General features: G+C 36.1%; 1 protein-coding gene, 1 long non-coding RNA gene and 1 pseudogene across 3 annotated transcripts in view; 2 read left to right on the top strand and 1 right to left on the bottom strand.

Annotated features, from left to right (window-relative positions):
• Positions 1-27,612, bottom strand: part of DNAH8 (dynein axonemal heavy chain 8) — a 155,787-nt gene that overhangs the window by 12,057 nt on the left and 116,118 nt on the right. The window contains exons 65-84 of the mRNA XM_088145411.1: positions 27,169-27,336; positions 25,557-25,769; positions 23,857-23,994; positions 22,694-22,821; positions 21,864-22,035; positions 20,903-21,058; positions 19,775-19,930; positions 18,100-18,282; positions 15,811-15,916; positions 14,108-14,360; positions 13,817-14,007; positions 9,532-9,653; positions 9,107-9,225; positions 8,721-8,923; positions 8,090-8,163; positions 7,424-7,576; positions 5,590-5,745; positions 4,690-4,806; positions 2,683-2,784; positions 1,787-1,947 (exon numbers count right to left, since the gene is read on the bottom strand). Of these exons, the coding sequence (XP_088001537.1) occupies positions 1,787-1,947; positions 2,683-2,784; positions 4,690-4,806; positions 5,590-5,745; positions 7,424-7,576; positions 8,090-8,163; positions 8,721-8,923; positions 9,107-9,225; positions 9,532-9,653; positions 13,817-14,007; positions 14,108-14,360; positions 15,811-15,916; positions 18,100-18,282; positions 19,775-19,930; positions 20,903-21,058; positions 21,864-22,035; positions 22,694-22,821; positions 23,857-23,994; positions 25,557-25,769; positions 27,169-27,336 (3,071 nt within the window). The remainder of the gene's footprint in view (positions 1-1,786; positions 1,948-2,682; positions 2,785-4,689; positions 4,807-5,589; positions 5,746-7,423; positions 7,577-8,089; positions 8,164-8,720; positions 8,924-9,106; positions 9,226-9,531; positions 9,654-13,816; positions 14,008-14,107; positions 14,361-15,810; positions 15,917-18,099; positions 18,283-19,774; positions 19,931-20,902; positions 21,059-21,863; positions 22,036-22,693; positions 22,822-23,856; positions 23,995-25,556; positions 25,770-27,168; positions 27,337-27,612) is intronic.
• The window catches only part of LOC148217141 (uncharacterized), a 98,718-nt gene that overhangs the window by 25,127 nt on the left and 45,979 nt on the right, over positions 1-27,612 (top strand). The window lies entirely within an intron of this gene.
• LOC112541785 (U2 spliceosomal RNA) lies at positions 12,055-12,178 on the top strand (annotated as a pseudogene).

Here is a 27,612-nt window from a genome sequence, read left to right as displayed (position 1 = left end):
AAAGATGGACAGCTTCTGCCTTTTAGGATCAACCGTCAACAGTAAAGGAATAAGCAGTCAAAAATATGCCGCAGGCTAGCACCCAGTAGAGTATCCACAAAGGCCTTGGAAAAGATATTCAACTGCTGTGATGTGTCTATTCCTACAAAGATCAGAACAGTGCAAGCCATGGTGTTCCCTGTGACACTCTATGGAAGTGAAAGTTGGGTTTTGAGAAAGCAGGATACGGAGGAGTATTGATGGTTTTGAACTTTGGTGTTGGAGAAGACCCCTGAGAATACCATGGACAGTCAAGAAAACAAACAAATGGATCACTGAACAAATCAACCCAGAGTTCTCACTTGAGGTACAAATGACCAGGCTCAAATCATCCTACTTCAGACACATTATGAGAAAACCCAGCTTTCTGGAAAAAACTCTAATGCTGGGAAAGGTGGAAGGAGAGAGAGGGAGAGGATGACCAGCAGCAAGGTGAATGGATTCAGTTACGGTGATAATGAGTGCACCTTTGGGAGACTTGAAAGATCAGGTTAGGGATAGATCGTCATAGAGAAAATCTATCTATGTGGTTGCTAGGAGTCAAAAACAACTTGATGGCACATAATCAATCAATCAATCTATCAATCAAACACCATTGTCTGTGAGGCTATTGGCAATTTTATGAAAAACTCCCTCTGTCCTTTCCCCTCTTGTCATCATAGGAATGGACTGATGAGGCCTAGTAAACTGAAGCTCAAAGCAGACAAGATAGAAGTACAGTGGGTATTTGTCCTCATGAGAAACTTATATACAGGTCAGGAAGCCACAGTATGGACAGAACATGGCAAAACAAACTGGGTCCAGGTTGGCAAAGGAGTGAGGCAAGGCTGTATACTCTCCCCTTATTTATTCAACCTATATGCTGAATATATATTGAGGAAAGCTGGATTGGAAGAAGATGGCCATGATTTTAAAACAGGGAAGGAACATCAACAGCCTGACATTGTTCTGATAGCTGAAAATGCAAATGATCTACAAACTCTAGTATTGAAAGTCAAGGAGCACAGTGAAAAAATGGGACTAAATATAAACAAGCTGTTTAAACTTTGATAGTAATGCAAATGAGACATTTTAATTTATTTTTAACAATCCTTAAATATTAAGTATGAACATCTTGCAAATTATATAATTCATAACAATTAAATTAATTATAAGGAGACAAACAAAATATCATGGATTGATTATATCCTATAATAAGCTATAAAATTTTTGAAGCAGAAAATAACAAATAATCTGCTAAGGGTAAAAAGATGCTCACATGCATTTCATTTCTATTTGAAACTGCTTATCAGATGAGACTGAAATTCTCATCTGATAAGCAGTTCTAAACTAGAAGCACTTCCGGAGAAGTTCAGAATTATTACCTTTTTTCCAATCTGTTTAAACTAAGTTCTGCTTGTAAAAGTGTCAACTGGATCATTTAATATAATAAGGTGAGACAAAAGTGCTGCTGAATTTTAAGCCTGAGCATTTGGGAAATGCTTTATGTTTATAGCGCAAACACACTTTTCAAGATCTATACTTTGCAGCACAATCCTATGCATGCCACCTCCAAAGTAAGTCACAGTTCAACAGAGCTTAGTTTCAGGTATATGTACATTGGCCTGAATCTTTAATCCTTGGGAAGTCAAGGAAAGCCTCCTTCAATTTTGGATTTATTCAGACTCTGAAATTTCCAGTAAAATGTCCTTTGTTACTAAATATAACTTTTTAAAAACTTGAATGTCACCTTGTTAGACCTACTTACGTTATGTCTGCATTAGGGTGGAGACCAAAGACTTCAGGACTATCCATGGAAGGGAGAGTTGAAATGTACTCATGATATTGATCAAGAGTTTTGCAGATTGGGATTTTATATCCAGAATAAAAACAGAAAGTATTTTCAAACATCTTCTCACTGAACCAGACCTATACAAATTAATGGTGAAAAGTTAACAGTTAAGGTCACAAATAACCTCTGTAAGAATAGTATACATAGATTAGGAGCTGGATTTATGTGATTCAAGTAGAAAGAAAGAAATTCTTTCTTTCTTTCTTTCTATTCTATGAGGAGGATCATTAAAGCCAAACTATTGGTGTACACCAAGACCTCAACTGCATAAGTCATTTACTTCTTAAAGCATTTGAGAGTTTCCTTCTTAAAACAACAAACTATGAAAGAGGTGTATTCTTCAATCTAGCTACAAGAAGGTTCTAATATATTGATCTTATGAGAAATACAGCATCCAAACTAAAAAAGCTTTAATTTTCAAGCAATACTGGCTCTAAGATTCAGGAAACTTTTAGGCAAGGTGATTTAAAGGGGTCACTTCCCTCTCGTTTCCACTGCCCACTCATTTGGCATTGGCCCAAACTTCCTTCAAGGAGAAGGGGCAGCATCCTGTAAACCAGTTTGCCAGTTGTACAGAGGGCAGGTGAACCCAGCAGTGAAAGGAGGAAGAGAACGGGACGAGGAGGAAGCAAAGCTGGGCCATAGGCTCCTGCTGCAATAGTTCTGGCAGGTTGTCCAACAAAACCCTGTTTCCAAAGGATGTATTTCTTACTGTGGCTGCCTTAATATATTGGCAGAATATTTAAAAACTGTTCTGTAGTTTAATTTGAAGCTTTTTGGTGATTAAAAACTGTTTCATCCTATTTTCTTACCCTTGCAAAGCAGTTAAGAAGACGCTTATCATAATCATCAGTGACTCTGCCTCCATACTGTACTTCTCCAATCATGTATCGGACTGTGCTCCAAGATATTCCCTAGAGAAAAATGTGTCAAATGTAAAATAAAATAATAATAATAATAATAATATGTTAAATATCAAGTTTTTAATCATAGTCTATTGTTGCAAACCTCTCCCTTACATGAGTTTACACTCAGTTTATGTGCAGGGATCTTGGAGTTTATCAAAGTGTGAGACTTGGATTTTCACAAGACATTAACCTCTTTTCCTCTTGGTATAGGAAAGGTCAAAGTGCTAACTTTTAAAGATATCTGAGCTGCTCTAGAAAACATTATTCTAAGAAATTCCTCAAATGGGAAAGCAAACCAAGGCTATTTTGTGACTTTGTGAAGCTAAGGTTATTAGATTTTCATCAATCCAGATAGCTGAAAATGCATAGCAAAACATCATTTGCAAATTTACCTTGGTAATCCAGTTATACATCACAGTATTACCTGCATGTAGTATAAATGCATTGTGGCCAATGCTGAATAGCCTGCTGTCTAAAATATAGATGGTGTTTCCTTGTTCTTTAAGCAATTGCTTAGTGTATAATCCATCTTGTTATAGGTACAGCTATGCATACAAAAGGCAGTGGCATACCACAATATATGCACCCTATATTGCTGCTTTGGCCTCAGTTTTCATGATTTGGCAGGGCTTTTTCTTCCTCTTTTGCTGTATAATCCAGGAAAACTAGAAGCACACAGTGAGCTTTGTGAAGCCAAAAGTTTGTCTGTATAGTGATGCCAGAAGAAGTAAACAAATGGGCATTGTTTTCATCCTGAGCTCTTAAGTTAACTCTAGTTGTGCAGGTAAGTGCATTTGAATCCTAATAACAACAATATTGTGCAGATTACAGTACAACTGGGAGGCTAAAACCACTCCACTCAAGATTACCAGCTCATTGCAATTTTTTGGCTCTTGGCAGGGCAGGGTAAGAGGGCAGAATACCTCTTACACACTCCAGACTGATACACTCTTCTGAGAGAAGAGTAAGCTTCTCAAGCAAAAAATACATGCATTTGAATTCACATTACTATATGCAGTCTAATATCAAATTCAGGTGTGCATCGTGGTCAACACTTCCAGTTTTATATTGCCAAGGGATGTTTCATTGTTCTTATGTAACGTAGTCACAAACACATCCCCCTTTCCTTCATCTGTATGTCTGCATTCTTTTAATGCCCTCCCCATATTGCCCAAAATGTATTATATTTTTTGAGGGGCATAAACATATTTCTGAAGCTTGATCTCTCTGTCTAATTTAGCTGTGCAGTGTGGAAGTATTGCCCTTTGACTGGGCAACAGTACTGCCATTCAAAACACATTTCCTCCTCATAACGTACCAGTTATTAAATACTATTCACTATATTTTTAAGAAGTGTGTATGTGCAGTTCTGATTTATTCAATAAACATGGGAGAAAAATCCTGAAAGTAAATACACAAGTGATTTTCAGAACTCTAAGAATTTTGTCTACACTGAAGGACTGTGGCTCTGCTTATGAAGTGTATTAAATCAAGATATTTTTCACAATTCAGTGTAGCAGAAGATCAGTACAGGTAGAGATGGGTGAGTGGTTTTTGACTTGCATTGGATCAGCTAAGAAATTAGCCAAGCCAGTTCCAATGAGAACAAGATCACTCTGCCAGCTCTTAATTAAACTCCATTCCACACACAAAACAGCCCACAATATTGCCAGGAGATTTTTTTCTGCAAAAGCTTTTCAACAATTCTGGTCACACAAAGCAGTCATTTGAGACACAGGGGGCTGGGCAGGGGAAGGGTAAACTCAGAATTACGCTTCAACTTGAATTTTCATCTATATCAGTAACCAAGTTGCATTTCTAGTGAGCTTTAGAAGACTGTGAAATTTTTATCCCATCTCAGATTCATAACTGTTTGGCAGCACTTCTAAGTACAAATATATAAATACTTACTTTCTTAATGTCACATTCATCCAAATGATTCTGTATAAATTGAACACTGGCTGTGAAGTCTGCAGAATTGAATTCATAGGGAATATTCCAGCCCAAAGGACCAAATTTTCGCCTTTCCTTATTAAAGAAAATATATAACAAGTAGTGATTTATTTAGATGTATGTATGTATGTATGTATGTATGTATTGCTTTTTCATTAATGATAGTATTTTGTTTAGCAATTACCAATATCCATATTAGAGAAATATCATTATTAAGCCTTCTCAGTATATAGCTCTTACACAGTTTTGGATTTTTTCATGACCAATACAATCATTTTTTTTAATGTAACCTCCATTACTGACATTTCACATTAATACAGCAAAATATTTAATATATAACACTGATAGATGGACATATTCTTGCTGTGAATAGCTTATGCAGCATAATATATGTGTAGGTAGAACTGGAAATAATCCAAAATTCAGTGTACCATGAAAAGTAAACATGGTATATTTTCCCAAATCCTATTCATACAATAGGACAAAGGCTTTCGGTCTTCTTAATTTAGGGTTAGGGTTAGGGTTACAAGAAATAATAATAATTTATATTCCTTCTTCAAAAGTTACAATAAATATTATTACTTTTACACTATTGTGTAAGTGTGGTGCTTGGTCACAATATAAAGAAGAAACAAGGAAGTAACAGGGCTATCAGTACAACTAGAATTAAGCTGTTGCCAGCCTTTTGAATCAAACAGAGAAACATTTGAAATTGAAGGATAAGTTCACCACATATGGCCTTCATTTGGCATTAGAAATCTAAAGCTTGTAGGCCTCAATAAATTACCAGGGTTATTTACTATGGTTCCCAAAGGAAAGATTCTATTAGGCATAAAATGTGCTATCTAACTGTAATACCTGAACAGTAGAGTGTAAGAAGGCAACTGTGTAAAGAAGAGGTTTCCACATAGGCATATTGCTGACATCAAGCAGATCTTGATTTATCCCAGAAAACGTTCTCTTCAAACCAGCTCGTACTCCTTGTGGAGGTTCATTGGTGAATTTTATTGAAGTCTGGAATAAAATGAAGAAAGGGTTTATTATTTTTGATTCTAAAAGAGGGATGCCACACAGTTTTGAAAACTGAAGGTCAGGGCACGCACATTTAGGAAATGATGTTGTTTCAGCAAGTCCACAAATACAACAAAATGTACTAGTTAGAATGTTTACTATAGCAACTGCAAGGGGACAGGAAGAGCAAATGAGGACATGTTCATGACAGTCATCACACAGATGCTGTGACTTACATACTTGTCTCAGACATTGGAACGTATGTATGCAATGGCGACATTTGCATGAACATGTATCATGGTGTGCATCTCAAATATTTGCTGTTTTTGCAGTTTGCTGCAAATCCTACTGTGACTGTGCTTAATGAAGGTTTGAATGACGGATATGTGACCAAACATAAAGGCACATATACTTCATATGTGTTTCAGCACTGTCTTACAGGGCTAAAGCATTTAAATAACATCAAGAAAATCTATCTCATTCCAACATGTCAACTTAAAACCTAAAATAGCCAAATCACAAAAAGTTCACAAACTCTCCCTCTTTTTTCTCTTATTTCTTTCTATTAATGGGGATTTCCTTTTCCAATATCTACATCTTCCCACAGTCCACCTGTCTCCTCCCAATCCATTTGTGCACAGCTTCAATAGTTATAGCGAGTAAGGAAGATGACCTTGACAGACTGTTATTTAGGCAAAAGAGACTGAAACATTTCTTAACTCCAGGACAATGAAATAACATTCGGAAGTGGCTCAGGCAGACACCTCCCTAATTCACTGAAGAATAAGTGGGAGAGGACAATCAGAGATGAGAGATTGAGATTCTGTTATTATAGCCAGTCTCAGTAAAAGTAATTTTAGCCTTCATGCGGAGTAGATTTTCTGGTCTGGTCTACCTCGTGGGGATGACAACAGTGCTCAGTCTTGGAATTGGTTTTTAATTATAACAATGACTTCTGGTATATGAGAAGCAATAATAAAGAAAAATCTCAGTATGTTCAGTGTGTTTTTTCCCTCATTGAACTTTGACCTTGCAGTTAGAAAGTCAGCTTAAGCCCCTGCCACTTCTGTTTTCAAAAGATTATATAGACATGATTCATAGATTCAGTGAGTGGAAACACTTGACCACAGAAGCACCTCTTCACCATAAATCTTATTAGAGAGTTGAATGACACCCTCCCAAACAGCACTGCTAAGAGCATGGGTAGCCATAAGATCAATGGGGAATCAGTAATCGTCACTTCCTCTTCCCTTTCCATGAGTAGTAGCTTCTGCTAGATTCCACTAAAATCAGAATGTTTTAATCCATGTTGCCTATATTCACTTACTTCCCTTCAATTGTCTAATACCTGTAAACATGAATTCATAAGCTACTCTGTTACTAGTTCAAAACAGCAGTGATCTGCACTGAGTGATTTGGGTGACTCAAGAGAATCAGATACTGCAGAGCTTTTGGATGTCAACTGGTTTTGAACATATCGGGCATCTGGTTGGCAGATAACTAATAGTCCCCATAAAGGAGTAGAAAACTACTTGTCTTTTGGCCTGGTCTTAATCCAAACTAGCTCACATGACTTAAATGTTTAGATTTTTCAGTTCCAAAGAAGACAGTGTTTTTCAGTTGACTTATTTTATCAATATAGTTTATTTAAACACTCCCAATTTCATTAGATTTAACTTACCTGCAGCAAAGTGATTGGAAATTTATCATGTGGTTCAGTGGTTATCCAAACTCGGAAGGTCTCATCAGGAATATCAGCAGTCATCAATGTTTCCAAAAGTTCTTCCATAAATTCTAGACCTAGATGACAATTCTGAAGTAACACCCAGCCACCCTGTACCCAAAACCATTGATTAAACCATTTGTCTGAGCATACTGCTACTGATTAACAACACTATATGAAGATTTTTCTAATGGCAATTTATCTTTAATATACTATACATATGAAGTTCTCCAATATTTTGGATTTGTTTGTTAATACTATCAAAAACAAGTATGGATTCGCATACAAATGAAAGAAGTAGATTCCAATTGTAAATAAAGTAGTACTGCCATCTTGTGGTAGTGATAAACATTACAGTAGGACAGTTATTGTCAGTTTAGGGCAATGGTAATTTTTTTGGAGTAATACATTTTATTTTCTGAAATCTGGGCATAACTAGTGAGCTATTTAGTTAAATGAGAGTTATCCCCAAGTCAGTAAGTAAAGGACTGTAGCCTTTCTTTTTCAAATACAAAACATTTTGGCAGGCAGGCAGGCAGGCAGGCAATCGATCGATTGATCGATCGATCAATCAATCAATCAATAAATAAAAAAGTCAATGAATTTTAGAACATTGCATGTTACCTGTACCATTGACATCTGAATTAGTTTTCGTGCATGAACTTCTTGTCCCTGACCCATGGATATAGCTCTGTTTTCTACAATAAATGACACAATAAAACGCTAATAAGTGCAAATATTTCTGTTTTCTCAACTGCAAACACATTTTGAAAAGAGTAAAATGAATTATTTTCATTAATCCGTTTTTTTCAATTATTGTTTTGATGTAGTCCTTATTGAAGAATACCTTATATCTTTGATTTATCTCAGTTCCAGGGTTATTGTTTTGTTCCATATTATTACTGAATATTTATTTTATTCTTGCTTGTGCTACTCCCACATTGCTTTTACAGCATGATAGCTTTCTGTTACATTGTTTATTTAATTAAAAGTATGGAAAATAAAATAAAGTAGGATATAGAGCCTGCAGGCACTGAGCGATTGTCCACAGGGACATTCATTCATTCATTTATTTTTAAATTTGTATGCCGCCCATCTCTCCGGACAGGTGTTTGCAGGTACCCTATTAAGGAGCCAGGCTTTATTTAGTGGAAGAAACTATTACAAAAGGTAGGACTACAAAGAGATTCACTAAAAATATTTAGCGTAGCAATTTTCTAAAATTCTTGTTTTAAAATGTAACATATACTTATACCCAGTTTAAGTTTTCTGGCCAATGCATCAATTTGGATAGTTGGGTCAGATCCCATAGACAAGAAACAAATGAGAGGTGTTCTTCTATCACTTTCCTCCCATGTTTTCTCCAAATTTAAAATGACGGGCTCTGTATACTTCTCATTCAATGAATCTGCAATATACTTCCTGGCCTGAGAAACTGTGCGGTCTGGGCACCAAGACCTACAAAAAACATATGCAATGATTCCCAAATTGGCGTTACATCATTCATTCATAATTATTTTAAGGCTTTAAAAATAACATTTTAGAAAATGTGTATCTTCCAGTGCCAAAATACAGCACTTCCTGAAAAGAACTAAGGACATATAAAAAACAAGTAACGCCAAAACTACTTATGATTTTTACCTGATAAGCAACAGTTTGCGACAGGTATCTAGTGAATCAGTATATCCATCAGGAATAGTTTCTTCCTCTGGAGCATCTTTATCGAACCAATTTTTCCATCCTTTCTCATTACGACATATCTAATTATGAACCAGAGGTAATAGTCAATGTTATTTTTTTCCTTTAAAGAATGGACAGGAAGTCTACACTTCATTGAAGACTTTGGGTTGAGGAAAGGTTCCTTCATATCACATTTCAAAACGTGAAAGCATTTACAATGATTTCTGCATTCACCTATCTTGAGGCATGGGAGAAAAATGTATGTGCAATTAAAATACAGAACAATATAATGCCCTGGGATTAATGGCCATGTCACAAGTGCTCATAAAAGTCAATAGGATTCTTTGGTAATGCTAAGAGAAGCAAAAATAAGGCTATAAACATACCTGATTCATAATTTCTGAAAACTGTGGTAGTTTGCTCAGTTCTACCAGATTTAGCCATGTCATATCTAGAATCCATCGGAATGGTTTGGGAGGACAAGCTTTTAGATCCAGTGCAGCACCCCCTGGATGAAAAACATTAGCAGTTATTCACAATGGTCCCTATGATTAACAAAAAGCTATATCATGCCTTAAGATATAATATTATTATGAAATACATACATGTTGTGTTTATTACTATGTCTGAACGATAACAAAAAATCAGCAGCTTTTATCCCAAGTATCAAATTATTCCATACACAGGTTTTTTTCAGATTATCTGTGTCTCAGACAGAGAATAATGTTGGAATCCAAAGAACATTTACTGGAAGCTAGCCCACTGCCTGATGGGAGGGACTTCTGAATAAAACATGTTTAGGACTGCACAGACAATGAAATTCTAAGCAAACTTCTTAGGGAGTTGAACTCATATTGAACTCAGCAGGACTGAGTGCTGAATAAAGAAGTTTATGATCACACTGCACAGACCTTTGTTCTCCAAATCATATTGGCCCTAGCATGGGATGAGTGTAATTGTCTTACTTCAATTAGAAAGTAAAGGAAAGATTACTATGTACATACCCATCAAGCTATTTTCTTTGAGAATAAGCAGTGTTATGCAAACCACAGAAAAGCACTAAGAAATAGTAAGGAAAATAAATTAAAGGAAGATCAGAGAAAGGAAAAGAAATATAGCTAAATCCAATTTACACCAAGACTATTTGCTATATGTCTTCATAGCTTCCTATTCCTGCAAACCAACTTTACTTCTACTATATCCAAACCACTCCTGTTCTCTAAACATCTCACCTCTCTCTTTCCGAAGATCTCATCAACTCCAACAAGTCACAACTTTCATGGCCTTTCCCTTCCTCTTGACCCATTTATTCTTCATATCTTTTGCAACTTGATCCTCATTCATTATTTTTATATTATTAAACCACCTCCATGTGTTTTGTTACTGCTCACGCACTGTTGTATTCGATCCACACTCATTCAGCAGCTGTTCATTCTTGACATTTTTTCCTGTTTTATCACACTCAGTTCTGAAGTACCCTATTCCCATTGCACACCTTGATATTTCTGACATCCCCAATTCACACTTCCATATAACACATTAGACTGAATCAGGCTCTTATATAAAGCCTTTTTTTCTTAATATTAATTCCTCACAATGGACAATTAGCTTTTACCAGCATTTACACATCTTAGTATTTGTCCATCCATTTCTCCATCTTTAGTAAATGTTCTATCACGGTTCATCTACTTGTTTGGCTTTTTTTCACCATTTATATATAAATCATCACTCCCTTTTCCTCTCAAGCACAACTACCTTTGTTTTCTTGATGTATTAGTTTTCAGATCCATTCTCTTATACAGTCTAATATTTGCTGCAAATTGAGTTCTCAAGTGATCACACAGCACTACCTGTACACAAAAGTCCACATACTTTCCCATCCCCAACCAACACATCTTTAATGCCACAAATATTTTTTATATATTTATTTATACCGACATTCAACCAACAGGACATTGCACACCATTTTATCTGGGCTGAATCATTTGCTAAGCATTCCATATTCTCACACATTCTTTACTCTTTACTGTCATATACCTCTCATCAAATTCAGCACTGAACCTTCAAATCCATATTCATGTAAAACATTTTATAATTCAAGCTATTCATTTGATCATACATTTTTTTCTAAATCAACAAAAGTACAATAAACTTTCTCATGTTCATTTTTCAGTGACATGATGAAGAGCAAAACTTGGCTCTGTGCAGTTCCTGCCAGGCACAAAGCCACACTTCCAGATGTGGCTCATTGTCACCTCTTGTATCCTTTCAATCAACATTCTGTCAAACACCTTCCCATGCACAGCTAACAAACAAATCCCCGAGTACATTTTGCATCCTTTCCTGCTACCTTTCTTTTTGTCAAGAGGAACAATTAGAACATTCTTCCAACTGCTGCAAACTTCACATACAAGTTAAATAAGGCGCACAGCTATTCCTTAGGCAAACCATGTCCATATTTAATATTTTTCTACTTACACTATCTACAGTTGCAGCCTACCGTTTTTCAATATTCTCACAGCATTGGACATTAACATTTATAACAATCATGTCAATTCCATTCTTTGATATCTCATTCCCATAAAAATCTCAGTACTCCTTCCAACATTCTCTCACTTCTCTCACTGGAATTTCATTCCAAGTCATTTAGTCACTTTAATTTTTAATTCCATTCACTTTGCTAGAGGCTCTTTATTTAAGCTCTCCTCACCCACTTTCAAAACAATTTTTACTTTCATCAAGTCACTTTGCATTTTTCCTGTCTCTTTTATTGTTCTCTTTGAGTAAATACTTTGCAATTATATTTTCAATATACTGTATACATATTATACAATATTTTCCTCTCATACTCATTTTTTGCAGCAACCATTCTCATGTACACATTTTTACTTATCAGTAATCTCTTCTTCATCGCTTCTCAGCCTTTTGGCTAAGATCAAGTGTAGTATCTGTTCTTATCAGTTTAATAATCTCTTCATCATTCTACTAAATGTCCTTTTTTATACTTTCCCCTGGAATAAATCCAAACCCTCCTATGGCAATCTGTAAGACAATTTTTTTTTTCACTCTGTTCCATGCAACTTCCATATCCTCTTTTCTTATGCACATTTTTCATTGATTCTTTTGGGAGAATATATTTTTTTTTCTAATATATTTCCATACTGGACTTGTATTTTCTCTTTTTGCATCCATTCTACTTTTGTTCTAGTTTGTTCTTTTTTCATGTCCACGTTTTCCTGAAAATCCACTCTTGAAACTACTAAATAATGGTCTGTCCCATATTCAGAACCTCTCATCACCCTTGTATCCTTCATCAATTCTCTCAATATTTCATAATAAATACATCAATCATGCTGTTCAGTTTATTCATTTTCCATAAGCCATTTGAATTGATGTATAGTTAAACTGCATTTGAAATGAATTTCAAGCCCTTTAGGCTGGCAAACTCAGGGAACAAGAACCATTTGGGTGTTTGGAAAGATCTTTATTGCTAGTAGGGCAGTGTAACAGAATACTGAAAACCTGTCAAAGCTATTCTCCAGCTTAATTTATACCTAGCATAATTAAAGCAAGAGTTAATCTGAATCTCCTTCTAACATCTGCTCTTTCTCCTGGACACAAGAATCTTTTTTATAACAGCCCTGTTTCCTCCTGTAACAGTCTGGCTCTTATCTCCATATTTCCAGGGTCTTTTAGATATTCCATCATACAAACTGAAGGAAATACTCACCAAACAATTACCATTCACATTCATCCTTGTGTCTCCAAATTGCCAAATTACTTCTTGTATTTGTACTCTCATGTCTTGTCCCCATCCATCCATTCATGCCATCTAATTTTTACCTTGAATCACATAGATATTCATATACATCCACAACAACTTAAATGACACCAATTCATACTTTCTGACAAATATTCTCACCCTTTCATTTGTAATTAAATCTGTATTACACCTTCACTTTCAAGCCTGCTCCTTCATTCATATCTATTAATCCATTTTCTCTTAGTTTCACACTCACATATTTCCTTTTTTATTTCATTCATTAATTCATACCCTTTACCAGTTATTCCCCTAACATTCCAAGTTGCAATCTTCTATCTGCCGTGGTCATCACCAGATAGGCCCACAGATGTTAACCTCTGCCACCTATTATGGCTTTGATCAATTGAAGGGTTCACATAATGCTTTTCAGCAAGACAGAGAAGATGTACACTAATTACCAGCCTAAATTGCATCTGTGCCACACAAGGCATTCACTGCTAAATGTAAAGACAATATGATCAGCTTTGATACATTTAGGCCAGTATGCCACAAGCACATCAAAGCCCAATTTACCCTAACCACATTCCCACTATTCCATTCAAGCTAGAATCTCTAATCTAGAGATTATCTTGTAAAAGCTCAGTTATATATCTGTGCATAGAGGACTTGCAGCCTTAAGAATGTTTGGAAGCCATTTACATTCTAGTAAAATTGATACTATATGGTTTGTAATAATGAAAGAGAACTGTCTAAAGAATATCCATAATCAAATCTCTGATGCTTTGACCCAATGGCTTTAGTTGTTGCCTGCTCTGTTTAATCTTCATACCAGATTGTCATGAGGATAAAAATGCAAAATATGTAGCCCACTATACAACTAAAATTAATATAGAGCTCTAGATGATTACCTTTAATGAGTGCCTGGAATTCCTTTGGTTTGACCTGGCCCCTCTGAAGATCAATTTTTAATGTCAAAAGCAGGGTAAAAAGAAATTTGTGGTTTTCATATAGGCCTCTAACAGAATATGCAAAAGTTTCATATGTCAAGAACTCAATAATGTTTGAGATCCTTTTCTGTGGAATAGGAGACTTCTCAGATCTAAGGTGCAAAAACACAGCAAGCAAATTGGTAAAGTTAAAATAAATATTGGAGAGAATGCAATAAAACATCACTGCATAGAATAACATTGTGTTCTTACCTAGCCATGGACTGATCAAACAGTTTTAAGAACTGGGCTAGGGATGTCTGGTACATCGTGTTAACCATGCTCATTTCAGTGATAAGAAAATAAAGAATGCTTCCTCGTGTAGCAGCGGGGCGATATTCCTCTTGTGCAGTGTTAATTTTTTTCTCAGTTTCTCCTGCAACTTCTAGTTTTTCAGATACCTCCATAGCTGTTTGTTTAGTGGTTCTCAAAACACCAATCAGTGATTCATCATCCACCAAAGAACCTAAAGGGTACCAAAGCAAATGTTTCAAATAAAGTTTTAGAATATCTTGTACAATATTGTCCACTTCCAGGGGGAAGGATAGCATGAAAAAGGGTACTAGAAAACAGAGGAACTCCTGACAACCCAGAGTCATAAGCCTTCTGTAAGATGCCCAGAGTTACATATTTGAGATGGGCAGCTATATAAATTGAAGTAACAAACAAACAAACAAACCTCAGAGGCATCAACAGGAAACTTGGCTAGTTAATTCTTGGGTTCTAGAAGAATATCCTGGAGAGCCAGTATGGCATAGTGGTCAAGGTATCAGGCTTAAGCACAGAATCTGGGAGACCACGAGTTCTAGTCCTGCCTTAGGCACAAAGCCAACTGGGTGACCTTGGGCCAGTCCCTCTCTCTCAGCCATAGGAAGGAGGCAATGGCAAACCACTTTTGAAATCTTGCCAAAAAACCTGCACGGACATGTGCAGGCACTCACCAGGAGTCAACACTGACTCAAAGGCCCACAGAAAGAAAGAAAGAAAGAAAGAAAGAAAGAAAGAAAGAAAGAAAGAAAGAAAGAAAGAAAGAAAGAGAAAAAGAAAAAGAAAAAGAAAAAGAAAAAGAAAAAAAAGAAAAAAAAGAAAAAAAAGAAAAAAGGAGGAAAGGGAAGGGGAGGGGAGGGGAGGGGAGGGGAGGGGAGGGGAAGAGAAGAGACGAGAAGAGAAGAGAAGAGAAGAGAAGAGAAGAGAAGAGAAGAGAAGAGAAGAGAAGAGAAGAGAAGAGAAGAGAAGAGAAGAGACAGAGACAGAGACAGAGACAGAGACAGAGACAGAGACAGAGACAGAGAAAAGAATCTTACCACTGAGGATGCTACTGATGGGCTAATATTACTGCTAATAGCAAATTGGCCTTTGGATTTCTCTACACTGCCCATAGCATTGAGGAGCATGTTAGAGCCTTCCCCTGACTTGATGTGATGTTGCCATCTTTTATTTTCTTTCTATTCTTATAGCATTGCTTGTGTTTTTATTTTTGAATACATTCTTTATAAATGATCACTGATTTTAGAATAAAGGAAGACAGAAGGATAACAACAATTCTTCAGCACCAATAAAGATCTATTGATCAGTTTGCCTTAACTTCTTAGTGTAATTCATGATAGTTTAGGCAGCTACTGCCAGTTAGGTGGGATGGTGGACCAATGGGCTGATCTATTTATTTGGTATTGTTCTAGGTTTGCTTGTTAACAATAGGAGAGGCTATACCCATTGTTTTACCTGCAGGGAACCAAAGTTTCCTTGCCTCAAAATCTATCCTTTTCAAATACAGTAGAGAATTTCTGATGGATAGTCTAGATTCAAATTAATGGTCTAATAAGCTATAAGTTAGAGCTGTGCCTTTTATTATGATACCCTGGAAAAATATGTCTACATTATTTTTATAAATAACAGTGAAGGACACAATACAATACCTTTAGTTGTAGTTAATTTATAAAGCAGATTATCTTCTAGTTCTTTCATTTTCCGCTTATTATAAGTTACATCTTCCATGAGTTTAACTCTCTCTGCTTCTAGTTCCTATATTAAATATCACAACACAGATTTGTTAACTTCAGTTTTGCGTTAAAAAGTTGGGGATTAAGATTAGTTTGAATCTGGTTTACTGCTTATCTTCTTAGGAAAGTATTTTTGTACATAATTTTTTTAATGGACTTGTAAAAAATACAAAAAACATTTAATTAAATGTCGATTAGTTTACCCTCATGAATTTCCCAAATTTACAAAGAACTTGCATGCAGTTTTTCTATTTGCTATTTAAAGAAATATTTATTTGGAAATTACATTAACAGAATTTTCACTGATGATCCTCACTATTACATAGATTTCTCTGATGCAAGTGTGTTTTAAAAATTTTGAGAAGCATCTCTCATAAACATATGGGATTTTGGTGATCTGTTTGATCAGAGGAAAGTAGACATTAGGTACAGAGAAATCAGCAGCTCTATGTGCCATGGTATAAATGATTTGACAGATCTCACAAACCTATTTCTATAGAAATCCATTACAATCTTCTTCTACATTCCTGCTCTCTTATGAAACTGCAGCTGCTTACAACATATAGTAATCTACCCAAATTTGCAAGTTTCACTTTCTCTGTGTTTAACTCTCTAAAGAGACTGCTGCAATAATCTTCACTGCTTTAAAAACTAAATAATTTATGCATACAACGTTTAAATCCATTTACATTTGAAGCCCCTCTTCTATATTCTAGTCTGTAAAGGGAAACTATTCATTCAGCTACTTTATGTTTTACAGATTGTGCATTGAAGAAGTGGAAAAGGGGTGGATGACTTTTCCTCTGCAAACCACTCCTTAAGCAACTTTTCCAATGGGACTAGCAAATATGACTTTAAAAACCTTCTTAGGGAAATAGCTTTGAATAGGAATGCAAGGGAAAAGAACGTGGAGGGCAAGTGTTAATCTTCCCTTTCTACCTGCTGTTTTTCTCATGCAAATGCTGCTATCTACCATTGCTGCATTGTGCAGTAGCAAAGATCACAACAGGGTTCACATTGTGCGCTTGTTGCTGAACATGTAGTTTTGCCCAGAAGATAGCACAAAAACATACTGCTTATTTTACATATGCATATTTTTTATATTTTTATTATATGAATAGACACACGAGTCCTTCAGAACAAATATTTCTCCAGTTTAGAGTCATGGTCTAAAGACTTCAACTAAGCATAACAGCTAAAATATAATGCAAACAGTAATATTTCTATGTGGCAAATTCAAACACACAAAAAATTAAAATTAAAAACAGTGAACCAAAAATGGATTAAAAGGCTCCAAAACGACATAAAAGAAGTGTTAAATATTACCATATTAAAAGCCTTTGGATTTTTTGAATGTTTTTACTTAATTTTAAAAATATGCTAAAATGAGCATACTAGAGCTAGGGGTTACCTATAGTTTCTTTCTATGCAATAAACATTTTAGAATGCAGTATCATGCATTCATTGGTTTTCTAATATAAGCATTATATTTATAATATAAATAAGCTGAGCAAGACTGTGCTCTTCCATCACTGAGGCAGCTTTGTTTGGGCTAGGAATACTTTTATTCCTTCTGTAGACATCACAAAGAGTTTGAAAACATTTCATTTCTGGGATTAAGTCAGCCCTTTAAGACAGCTCACCAGGCCTAACAAGAAATCTCCTCCTCTTCCAAATCTTCTTATCCTGTCACTGATGGTGAATCTTGCTTGCAATAAGTTCATTTTGAGTAACTGGAAGTTAGGCTTTGCCTTAGTTGTTCTTCACCTTCTCCCAGGAGAGAGTGCTTAAAAATATTCACTTCTGAGAAAGCCTTCAGCAATCCTTATGAAGAAAGGTTGTTCCAAAGCACTCTTGACAGCTTGATGAGATACCTCCCATTGAGCTGACTGAGGTCACTTTGGAGGGAAGATCTTTGGAATTACTTCAACCTAATAATAAAGTTCAATTTTGGGGAGGAAGGGTAAGGAAAATGAAATTCTAACCCTTTGTGTCCAAAACTGTTCCCTTTCCTATCCTACAGCCTTTGCTCATTTATATTTTCTTTGTTCCAAAATTCATTCCTATCCATTCATCCATCATCTTAAATTCACCTTGCCTGCTAATGAATTGCAGACCACAATTTTGGAATCAATATTTAAGCTTAAACAGTGAAATATCATTGTTTCATTATGTATAACAGCTCACTGTTACTGGTTATCTTACCTGTTTCTCTGTGAGAATTACTCTCTTCAATAACTGATTTTCAAGTCCTTTCATTGTAACAGTAAAATCAATTACTGATGTTTTAGCATTAATCTCAGGAGTGAAGGCAGGATTAGGCAATTTGGTAGTAATATAAAGTTTAAATGTACTCATGATATCTACTTCTTTATCTCCGACTTTCACCTAAATAAAAATTCAAATCTTGTTTTATTGCATTGTTGCCAGTACAGTTAATAACTGAAAAGTATTGTTCAAGAAGGTATGCAAAATTCACATAACTCAAGATATTTTGAACTTCACAGTTCTTCATGCAAGTTTTCTTCACTGACTTGAGTACAACAAATAATTTTACTATTGTCTAAACGAATATGATTTTTGTCCTCATCTTGTTTTCCATTAAATTACTGTTCAAAGATGTGAGCTCTCTCCCACTCCTCCCAATGTTTAGAGAGGGAGTACTGCAACATGGGTGAAAGTCAAGGAAACTAATGATGTAAGAATAGTAATATACTTGCTTTAGTACATTTCAGATTTCTTATCATATTCTAGTTCATTCATCCTTCATGGTGTACCTTTCAGTTCTATGGTACAAATTCAACTAGTAATTTATTTCTTAGTAACATTTAAAAAAAATAGAAAGGAATTCATTGTTGTGCTTTTGCCATTGATTTACCTCAGGGGTGACAAGCTTTGGACTCATGGATTATATGCAGCTTCTGAATTCCTTATTTGCAGGTTGTGAACATTCCCCTCTCCTCCCCGTTGCCATAACGATGGTAAATTTGTGAAAATTGGGGGCACAATCCCCACCATTTTCGTTGAGAAATATAAAGTATAAGGCCTGAAGCACAATGATTGCATAAAGAGGCAGCTTGCTGAGAAGTGCAATTTGATACCTGTCAACTATGCTAGGAAAATTGGTAGACGTGTGGAATGGTATTGTGCTGGGAAAAATGGGAGCAGTAGTGGATATGCTAAATCAAAGCTACTATTCTTGCTTTCCATCACAGATCTGCCTGGACCAGAATCAACACCATTTGGACACATAACGGTTGCTTCAGATCTTTAAAGGAGTGGCTTCACTTGGGTGAAGACTTGAATGAAGCATCCCATTAAAACTAGTTTGCAAAGTAACACCCCCAAAGTAGCCACATTGCTATGCTTTGCCTCCTCCAGTACTGGCCGAAGAGATTTCTAAGCATGGAAGGAAACCTCCCGGTTATTGGAAATGCCAGTCTGAGGTGGGATATTGAGTACTTTGTTGAAGCAAATCATGCCTCAGTGAGGCAAACTGCAGAGCAAAGCAATGTATCAGGGAGAATCAAGACTACCTCACAAAGTCCTAGTAATGTGTAAAAACAATCTCTGAAATGCTGCTACCATTATCTAGTAAAATGTTTCTGTCCTTGTAGCAGGTAAGTGGGGAAAAGGCTGAATGAAGCACTGGAAAGGGAGTGGGAGGAAAAATAAAAACCTCTTTTTCCCCAGAGATTCAGAAATATTCTCTTGTCAAGGAGATTTCTGACCTATCTGTTCTATGGAGGTTGAAGAAACTGGTCATATAATGAAGGGGAAGTTCCATTGTTTGATTACAGACTTTATTTAACTGGTTTGTCCAAGAACATTCATCATATATTTAAATAACAAACAGAATATAACAGAAAATGTAGCTAACCTTGAAAGAGGTTCCTGATTTAATGAAGTTCTTTTCTAATATATTATCAAGGGCAGGATCTAATTCTTCACTGATATCCTCTATTAAAAGTGGCCTTCCCAGAGAGAGGGCATCCTCTAGGTGTGTACGAAAATATTTATGATTCAAAGTTGTCACCTGAGGAGTAAAAATAGTTCATTAAAAAAAAGGCAGTGTAGTTGACCAAAGTGCTTATTTCACTTGTTTTTAGAGTACTCTTATAGTCCTTGCAATCCTATGCCTGCTTAATTGGAAGTAAATCTCAGTGAGCTCAGGTTACTTCTGTGGAGATATATATAGGATTGCATAACTCTCTAAATTTCCTTTTATATTTTACTTAATGACAGTCCTTGGAAGCAAGTCACTATTTTTTCCATTCTGAATACCAGGAACTGGGATTTAGAGGTATCCACTTATGACTGAGAAATTTGAACCAGAACCTAAACAACTTTTTAATGTTCCTGTTTCCTAAGGTCAGTGACCTTAGCTCAGTAACTTGTAAAGTCTACTCAGGTACAATCATGGATCATCTAAGGACTTTTCAGATTGACAAAATAGCTGGGAAAGTTTTGTGAAGACAACAAGCCTTTGCCTTGGAAGGGTCTCAGTAGAATTATCTTGCTTTTATTAAATGAATGAGAGATCCTTTCTAGAAGATACCAAGCAAATATAAGAAGGGGATACTCCCTGAAAAATCAAATGGAATCCCTTACCTGCCAAAAAGGAGAGTCTTAATTTAAGAAACAATCACACACAGATGTGAAGGAAGAAGTACCTTCATTTCATCAGATTTCAGTATGACACATTTATTTTATTATTTATTGATTTAGTGCACTGATAATCTTCCTTTTCTGTGGGTGCCCAAGTGGTATACTTGGGGGTGTCTCTTGCAGTGACCTGGCTAAGAGAGGTTTGGCTCCTCCTCATCCCAATGAACTTTGGGCATGATGGTGGGCTGATCTGCTCTGGCCCCTGTAATGCAGGGACTCTCCTCTTGAAATGTAATCATAAACATACAGACACAGCTTACCTTTACTGTAGCTGAGTTTTTGAGGGTGGGGGGAAGGAAACAGGAATTTGAAGGGAAGATTAAAATTTTGCAACCCTTACTTGTAATTCATTGTCCTTTTCTTTCTGTTTAATCCAAGTTTTCCCTTGAGTTTGTGGATCTATCAAAAGTGGATATCTAGTGGCTTTTGTCACAATGATGCCATTTTGAACTGAGAGTTCATCTCCTGGAAGCCCTTGCAGGTTCCACTCACTAATCTAGACATGTAGAAGAAGACATAAGATGAATAAGAAAAGAAAAGAAAAGAAAAGAAAAGAAAAGAAAATTGAATCAAACAACAAGAGCAGTAAGTTCTGATTGCTTCACTTCTGGAATCCTGGTTTACCCAGGCACTTCACTGCCACCATCATCCAATTGTCAAATGCCAACCCATTGTAGAGATTGCAGTCTCAACATGTCTGGAAGTGACTAGGTTGGAGAAGAGTGGTTTATATACTCGGTACCATATATGCAGTCCTACCTATTTCCCCTCAAAATAACATTTTTTATTATACTCTTTCCTTAAAAAATGCCTGGCCCTTCCAAAGGGCAAACACTCATAGCATCGCCACAGCTAAGGAAAGCATATTAGGTTTTTCAACCACACAGGTTTGGACTTCTTTCATTGTAACATTGTCTCCTTTGTAATGCAATACTGCTCTCAATCATCCTCATTCCCAGAGGCAGCCCAGGATCATTTAAATACAATTTCTGAGTGTGCTGTGAATATTCTGTTGCTATTTTCCTAACATTTTCCTGGATATGTGCAATTCTTCAACTTCTCACTCTAGTTTAGAGCTCCAATTTTCCCTGGAGTACTTCTGCCCAAGCAGTTACTCTGCTGAGCCTCTATGCCCACACAAAGTCAGCCAGATGGTATCACCTACTGAGACAGAATTAGTGAGAAGGAATTTATCAAGTCACATTAACATGTTAGTGTTAATAGATTTATTCAACCACATAGTTAAATGATAAATAGGATTAAAAAACTGAGCTATAAGTTTAACAGAACTGAAGACCTACCGTAGGAGGATCTACCAACATTGAAATGAGATTCAGATTTTCAGTAAAAGGGATTTTTCGTACTCTCATCTCCGTCTCCCATAAGTCTTTAAGCAAAAGGTTCCTGAATATCTGATTAAAAGGGCCACAATAGGAAAGGAAGCCTGTGCAAAGTAACACATCTCCCACAAGCCTAGGAAAAATAATGGAATCTTTCATTAAGATACAATTTTTTATCCTTTTAAAAAAGGAATGTGGCAAAGACATTTTAAAAAGCTCATTCAGAAAAAAACCCACACTTATACAGGTAGATGGCATGATTGAAAGGAAGAACAAAATCAGTTTGATACCAATTTTACTTCTCAGGTTTAAAATGGGAAGTTTATAGCTCTTTCAAAATGTGCATGATTGACTGCTGAAGTGAACGAGGTTCCTACTTGCACTAACCACTTGGTTCAGTGAGCTGATTAAATGGAACCCAGAACAGTGAAGCAGCAGCACCATTTCTGGCATAACCTTGGATATCAATAGCTCTGATTTAAACTAGGGAGAGATGTAAAAACCAGAGGAATGGAGGCAAATTTGCAGGCCCTAATTTTGGCTCACATATCTAGATCTCCATCATAAGAAGGGAGTGAGTTACACACACTCAAAGTTACACTGTTATCTATCAAGCAGTTTATCTGAAATTTATCTATTTCCAATTATTTTGAAAGACAAACACAAGGATGAAATAACAAAAAAGACAGAGTTATAGCTGTATATAGATTGAAGAGAGACATTCATCTCCATTTTCCTATGACTGCTTTATATTATTTTAAAATGAATACTATTACTGTCATATACTATACCTATTTATCTGGGCTCGGAACTCTTTACTTTGTTGAGTCCACCGGATTTTTTCTCCACTCAAGCCATCAATAAGGGCAGAGGCAGCCTGCATCTTTCTTCTGCACATTTCAGCATCATTCAAGAGGTCCTGAAATTTGAAAATATGTTGCATTACACTTTTCAAGTGCTTATTCTGAGAACTATGCTAGTTTAAAACATTTTTTAAAGCATGCATCTTGAAAATAAGCATATGTCAACTCCAACATTTATGGCACAGATTCCAGTTGTAAATTTTGAGATGAAGATAAAAAACTGCCACTTTTTACTAGGCATAATTGATTCAGAGCGTGCATAGCTTAGACACTTCAGTGAATCACGGAACTTCACTAACCAAGGAATCAAAAGATTTGCTTATTCACAGAATTTTATTCACACTATTTACACACTGCTTCCTCCCAAGGACTCTTGGCTGCCAGAGCAGCTAATCACAAAATATCCACTTACTGGAAGGCAAACTGATGTAGGTGTTACTTGCTAAATCTTTGAGCCTGCCTCGATAGTAGTATTACTGTTTTGTTTCTTTTTTTCCCCCAGACAGGTAGGCACACTTCCAAATAAAATACTGATCTACAGCCACCTGCCATTTTTACTTCCCAAAATGCCTATAGGAATTACATGAGGCCTAGAAGCATTCTTGGGAGTCAAGATAAAACTAGATATGTGCTTTATTTTGCAACATTCCAAATTCTCTCATTTTGTTTTGTTTTTTTCCTTTGTAACATGCCAACCTCTGATTAAAAGAATTGAAAAGAGAATTTAAATCAGGTGGGGCAGAGATTTGAAAGCACCAAGATCAACAGGCAGATGTTCAACAGCCTCCCCTAAAGATTTGTGTTTAAAGTGCTAACGAGAGTTGCAATGAAATTTCAGTACCATACTCATCTTAGAAGCTTGATGATATGGATGTGGAATTGCAAAAGTAGGCAGTGCCAATGTCTACTCCCTGGTTTCCCTCCCTGCCTCAAAACTGAGGAAGCAGGGGCAATGACTAGTTAAGCAATCACTGTCACAAAATTGTCTCACTGAGCAAGCATTTCCCCTAAACATAGAATGTAAAACTGCATACAGTTAAGTAATAGCAAAATATACTGAATGTGTAATTTGGAAAGTTTATCTTGTTTACCATCTTCTCCTGCATAGCTGCATCAAACTTGGCTTGTACTTTGTCCAGTTCTGCTTGCTTCTCATCAAGCAATGCCTGTGCCTTTCCTAATTCTGCATTGGCTACTTTCAAGCGTCCTTCTTGTTTTGCTAAGTTAGCCTAAAAATGAAAAATGAAGCAGTATGTTTACTAAAAAATATGTTTATCTCTTAAGTCAGTTGGACTTAGAAGAAGCAGGATAGGAAGAGTATTGACACATTTGAACTTTGGTGTTGGAGAAGATTCCTGAGAATATCATGGACAGCCAAGAAATTTTTTAAAAAATGGATCATTAAACAAATTAACCCAGAGTTCTCACTCAAGGTACAAATGACCAGGCTCAAATTATCTTCCTTTGGACACATGTGAAGACCTGGTTGTCTGAAAAAGGCTCTAATACTGGGAAAAGTGGAAGGAAAGAGAAGAAGAGGATGACCAGCAGCAGGGTGGATGGACTCAGTTACAGTAGTGATGGGTGCACTGTTGGAAGACTTGAGAGACCAGGTTAGGTAGGGATAGATTATCATGGAGAAAATCTATCTATGGGGTCACTAGGAGTTGAAAACAACTTGATGGCACATAACCAATCAATCAACTAATCAATCATTACATATATGTTTTTCCTATCTTTTTCTTTAAAAGGGGGGATGGAACACAAACTGGTATTTAACTAAGTAATTTAATAGGGAGTTAATTAATAAGTACTATTCAAATAACAGTTCAGTCTCAGAAAACCCTCCTTTGATTCTTGTCTTCCATGTAAAAAAAAACTAAGGTGACAATTTCATGATGAAACCGGAGATCCATGAATCACCTGGCAACTAGCTATATCTGCTAGTTTTACAGCCTAGAATATCCCTTCAGCGTGGCATATGTAGGTGCAAATTCACTTTGTATCAAGGTGCTGGTTGTCATCTACAAAGCACTGCATGGCATATGGTCTGGATATTTGTGGAACTACCTGTTTCTAATTGTCTCTATTTGCCCAAGAACATCCAAGAGGATTAGCATGCTTGAGTCCTGCTTATTAAACAATGTCATCCTATAGGATTCAGAAAGCATGCCTTTTCTGTCTGCTCCTGCCCTTTGGAACAGTAGTCTTCCTGAGGCCTGCATGGCCCAACACTGCTGTCCTTCAAGAAAGCCTCAAGGACTTGACTCTTTCTGCAGGCACTGGGCCAGAATATTGTATGAATCCACCACTGAGCTTGAGATTTACTGTTTTTAATTGAAGAGGGTTTTATATTGTTTGTTTTAACTGTAGTAAGCCACCCAGCTTGTGGACAGCCAGAGGGAGGGAGGGAGAGAGGAAGGAAGGAAGGAAGGAAGGAAGGAAGGAAGGAAGGAAGGAAGGAAGGAAGGAAGGAAGGAAGGAAGGAAGGAAGGAAGGAAGGAAGGAAAGGCATCACTGATGTATTTTAGTGGTTTTGCATTTTAATTAATTACCATTACTTGTAACACTATGCAGTTGAAGAACTCATTTCAATTTGTCACTATATTTAATTAAATGTATCAATTTTTCAAGGGTAGTTGAAAGATTTGTTACAAAGTCTATGAAACTGAAAGTAGATGGGAGACTTAATGTCTCTAGTCATTCTGTGTAGACAGAAATGATAATAAGAGTTTGTAATAGTTTTCTTCTTATTAACTAGAAATGCATTGAAATCATGTTTTTTTTTTACCTTAAGAGGCAATACATCTCTATTTATGCCATAAAATGTTGCCATGGCCAGTGTCCAAGAAAGTAGCCCTGCCACATTACCACAGACTTTTTTGCCATTCTCAAAAGTATAATCTTCCATCTGAAAATAAGGCTGCAATAATTCAACTGTCTCTTCATTGATAGAATCCTTGGCAAACTGTTGGAGACTCTGCAGAAATGGTCCGCTCATTAGCTGTAAAAAACAGGGGGGGGGGGAATCCACAAAGCATCATTACCTATAAATTTAATGTTTTCCTTTACCACATTTCCAGATGTAATAGTTTTCTGAGTCTATCTCCTCTCTAAATAAAAATTTCTTCTCTCTTTAAAAAAAGTCTCAAAACATTGACACCATTTTTAAGTGGTTCCCTTACTAAAATGGTGGAGTAAGAAATTTTAATATATGGAATATTTCAAAACATTTCTTTCTGGCTGACTCAGTTACCTATTCTCATTTTCAGTTTATTTATTTATGATTTTATTATATGGGGCTTTGAGGAATAGCAAGCTCCACAACTGAGGGGTGGGATGGGGAAAAGATTTTATAATTGTGAACACTGGCTGAAATGAAGAATAAAGGAGTTGACTTAAGGGAACAGGGGAAGCAAACAGATGAAGTGTAAAATGTTATTGGACCCAAGACACTTGAAAGATGCTAATTATATAATATGTGAGTAACCCAAATGGTTTATTGTTGATTACCTTCTTAAAAGACAGAGTAACATTCAGATCACACTAGCTTATTGATGCTTTCATACCACTTTTTACTTGGATTATGAAAAAGATTGAATATACTGTATATATATAGGTGCATGTGTGTATGTATATAGGTATGTGTGTGTGTGTGTGTATGTATGTATGTGTATGTGTATTCTTGAAGATATATCATTGTATATGCGTGCTGCAGGTACCTTCTAATTTGTGGGATGAGGAAGATTAGTTTGCAAAGTAATCTAGATTAGAGATCCAAGCTTGTATAGAATAGCATGTACATGATTGGGATAAAACTGAGCTTTGGTTGTGCTTGTGGCATTGTGCAATTGTTACTTAAGATAAGATAAGGTCATGAAGGAGAGACAGCAATGAATGTGAATTGAATAGAAAAGTAAGGGACCAGTACAAAAAAGTATGTAGAGGTGGTTTGGCCATATAGAGAGAATAAATGAGGATCAAATTCCAACACAAATATTGTATATGGAAAATATGGATCAAATGGATCAAGAGGAAGGGAAGGGAAGGGAAGGGAAGGGAAGGGAAGGGAAGGGAAGGAAAGGAAAGGAAAGGAAAGGAAAGGAAAGGAAAGGAAAGGAAAGGAAAGGAAAGGAAAGGAAAGGAAAGGAAAGGAAAGGAAAGGAAAGGAAAGGAAAGGAAATTCTTCCATTAAATAAGGCTTTTTTGCTGTAGATGCGACACTTTAAAAATAAAACATTTGTGAGGAACTCTTTGGAATACTATATTATGTTTTTGGCTGAAGAAGTTAAATTATGAAAACTGAGGACTCCCCTTTTTGCAGACACTGGTGCTAGGGCTCTATTATATCCCTGCCACAAATTTAAAAAAATATATTAAAAGTGCCTAGAAATATTGCTTACTTTCAATGATTCACCCCAAGATGGTTTTAAGCAAGGCCTTTCTGGATCCGTGGTAACTGGGTCAATTTTCTTTTGGAATAGCAATAGACAACAATCCATGATCCTCATGATTAGATGAGGTGGCTTGGCAAGTTTTCGAACTGTTGCAATGTCTGCAGGTTTAATGGTCTGGGAAAAAAAGTTAATTTATTGACTAAGTAATATTTTATATAAATACTAAGACACCTTATTCCTCTACATTTATCTCATATTTCAGCTACCAAAAGGGACATTAGGAATTTGAAATATAGAAACACTAATTTTACCAACCATTAAAACAGCTATAGTCAAGATGATGCATAGCGCCTCTCAAATAAACAAATATTTGTCAAAAAGTAACACAATTTGGAAACAACGTAGCTTAGCAGATAAGTCATCCTTACATGGGAACTGTTTCAAATTAAG

The sequence above is a fragment of the Python bivittatus genome, unplaced genomic scaffold (genome assembly GCF_059951505.1).
Source record: "Python bivittatus isolate LINGU-HERP-01145 unplaced genomic scaffold, Pbiv_v1 ctg000020_np1212, whole genome shotgun sequence".
NCBI lineage: Eukaryota > Metazoa > Chordata > Lepidosauria > Squamata > Pythonidae > Python > Python bivittatus.
This window is presented reverse-complemented; position numbering and strand designations above follow the sequence as displayed.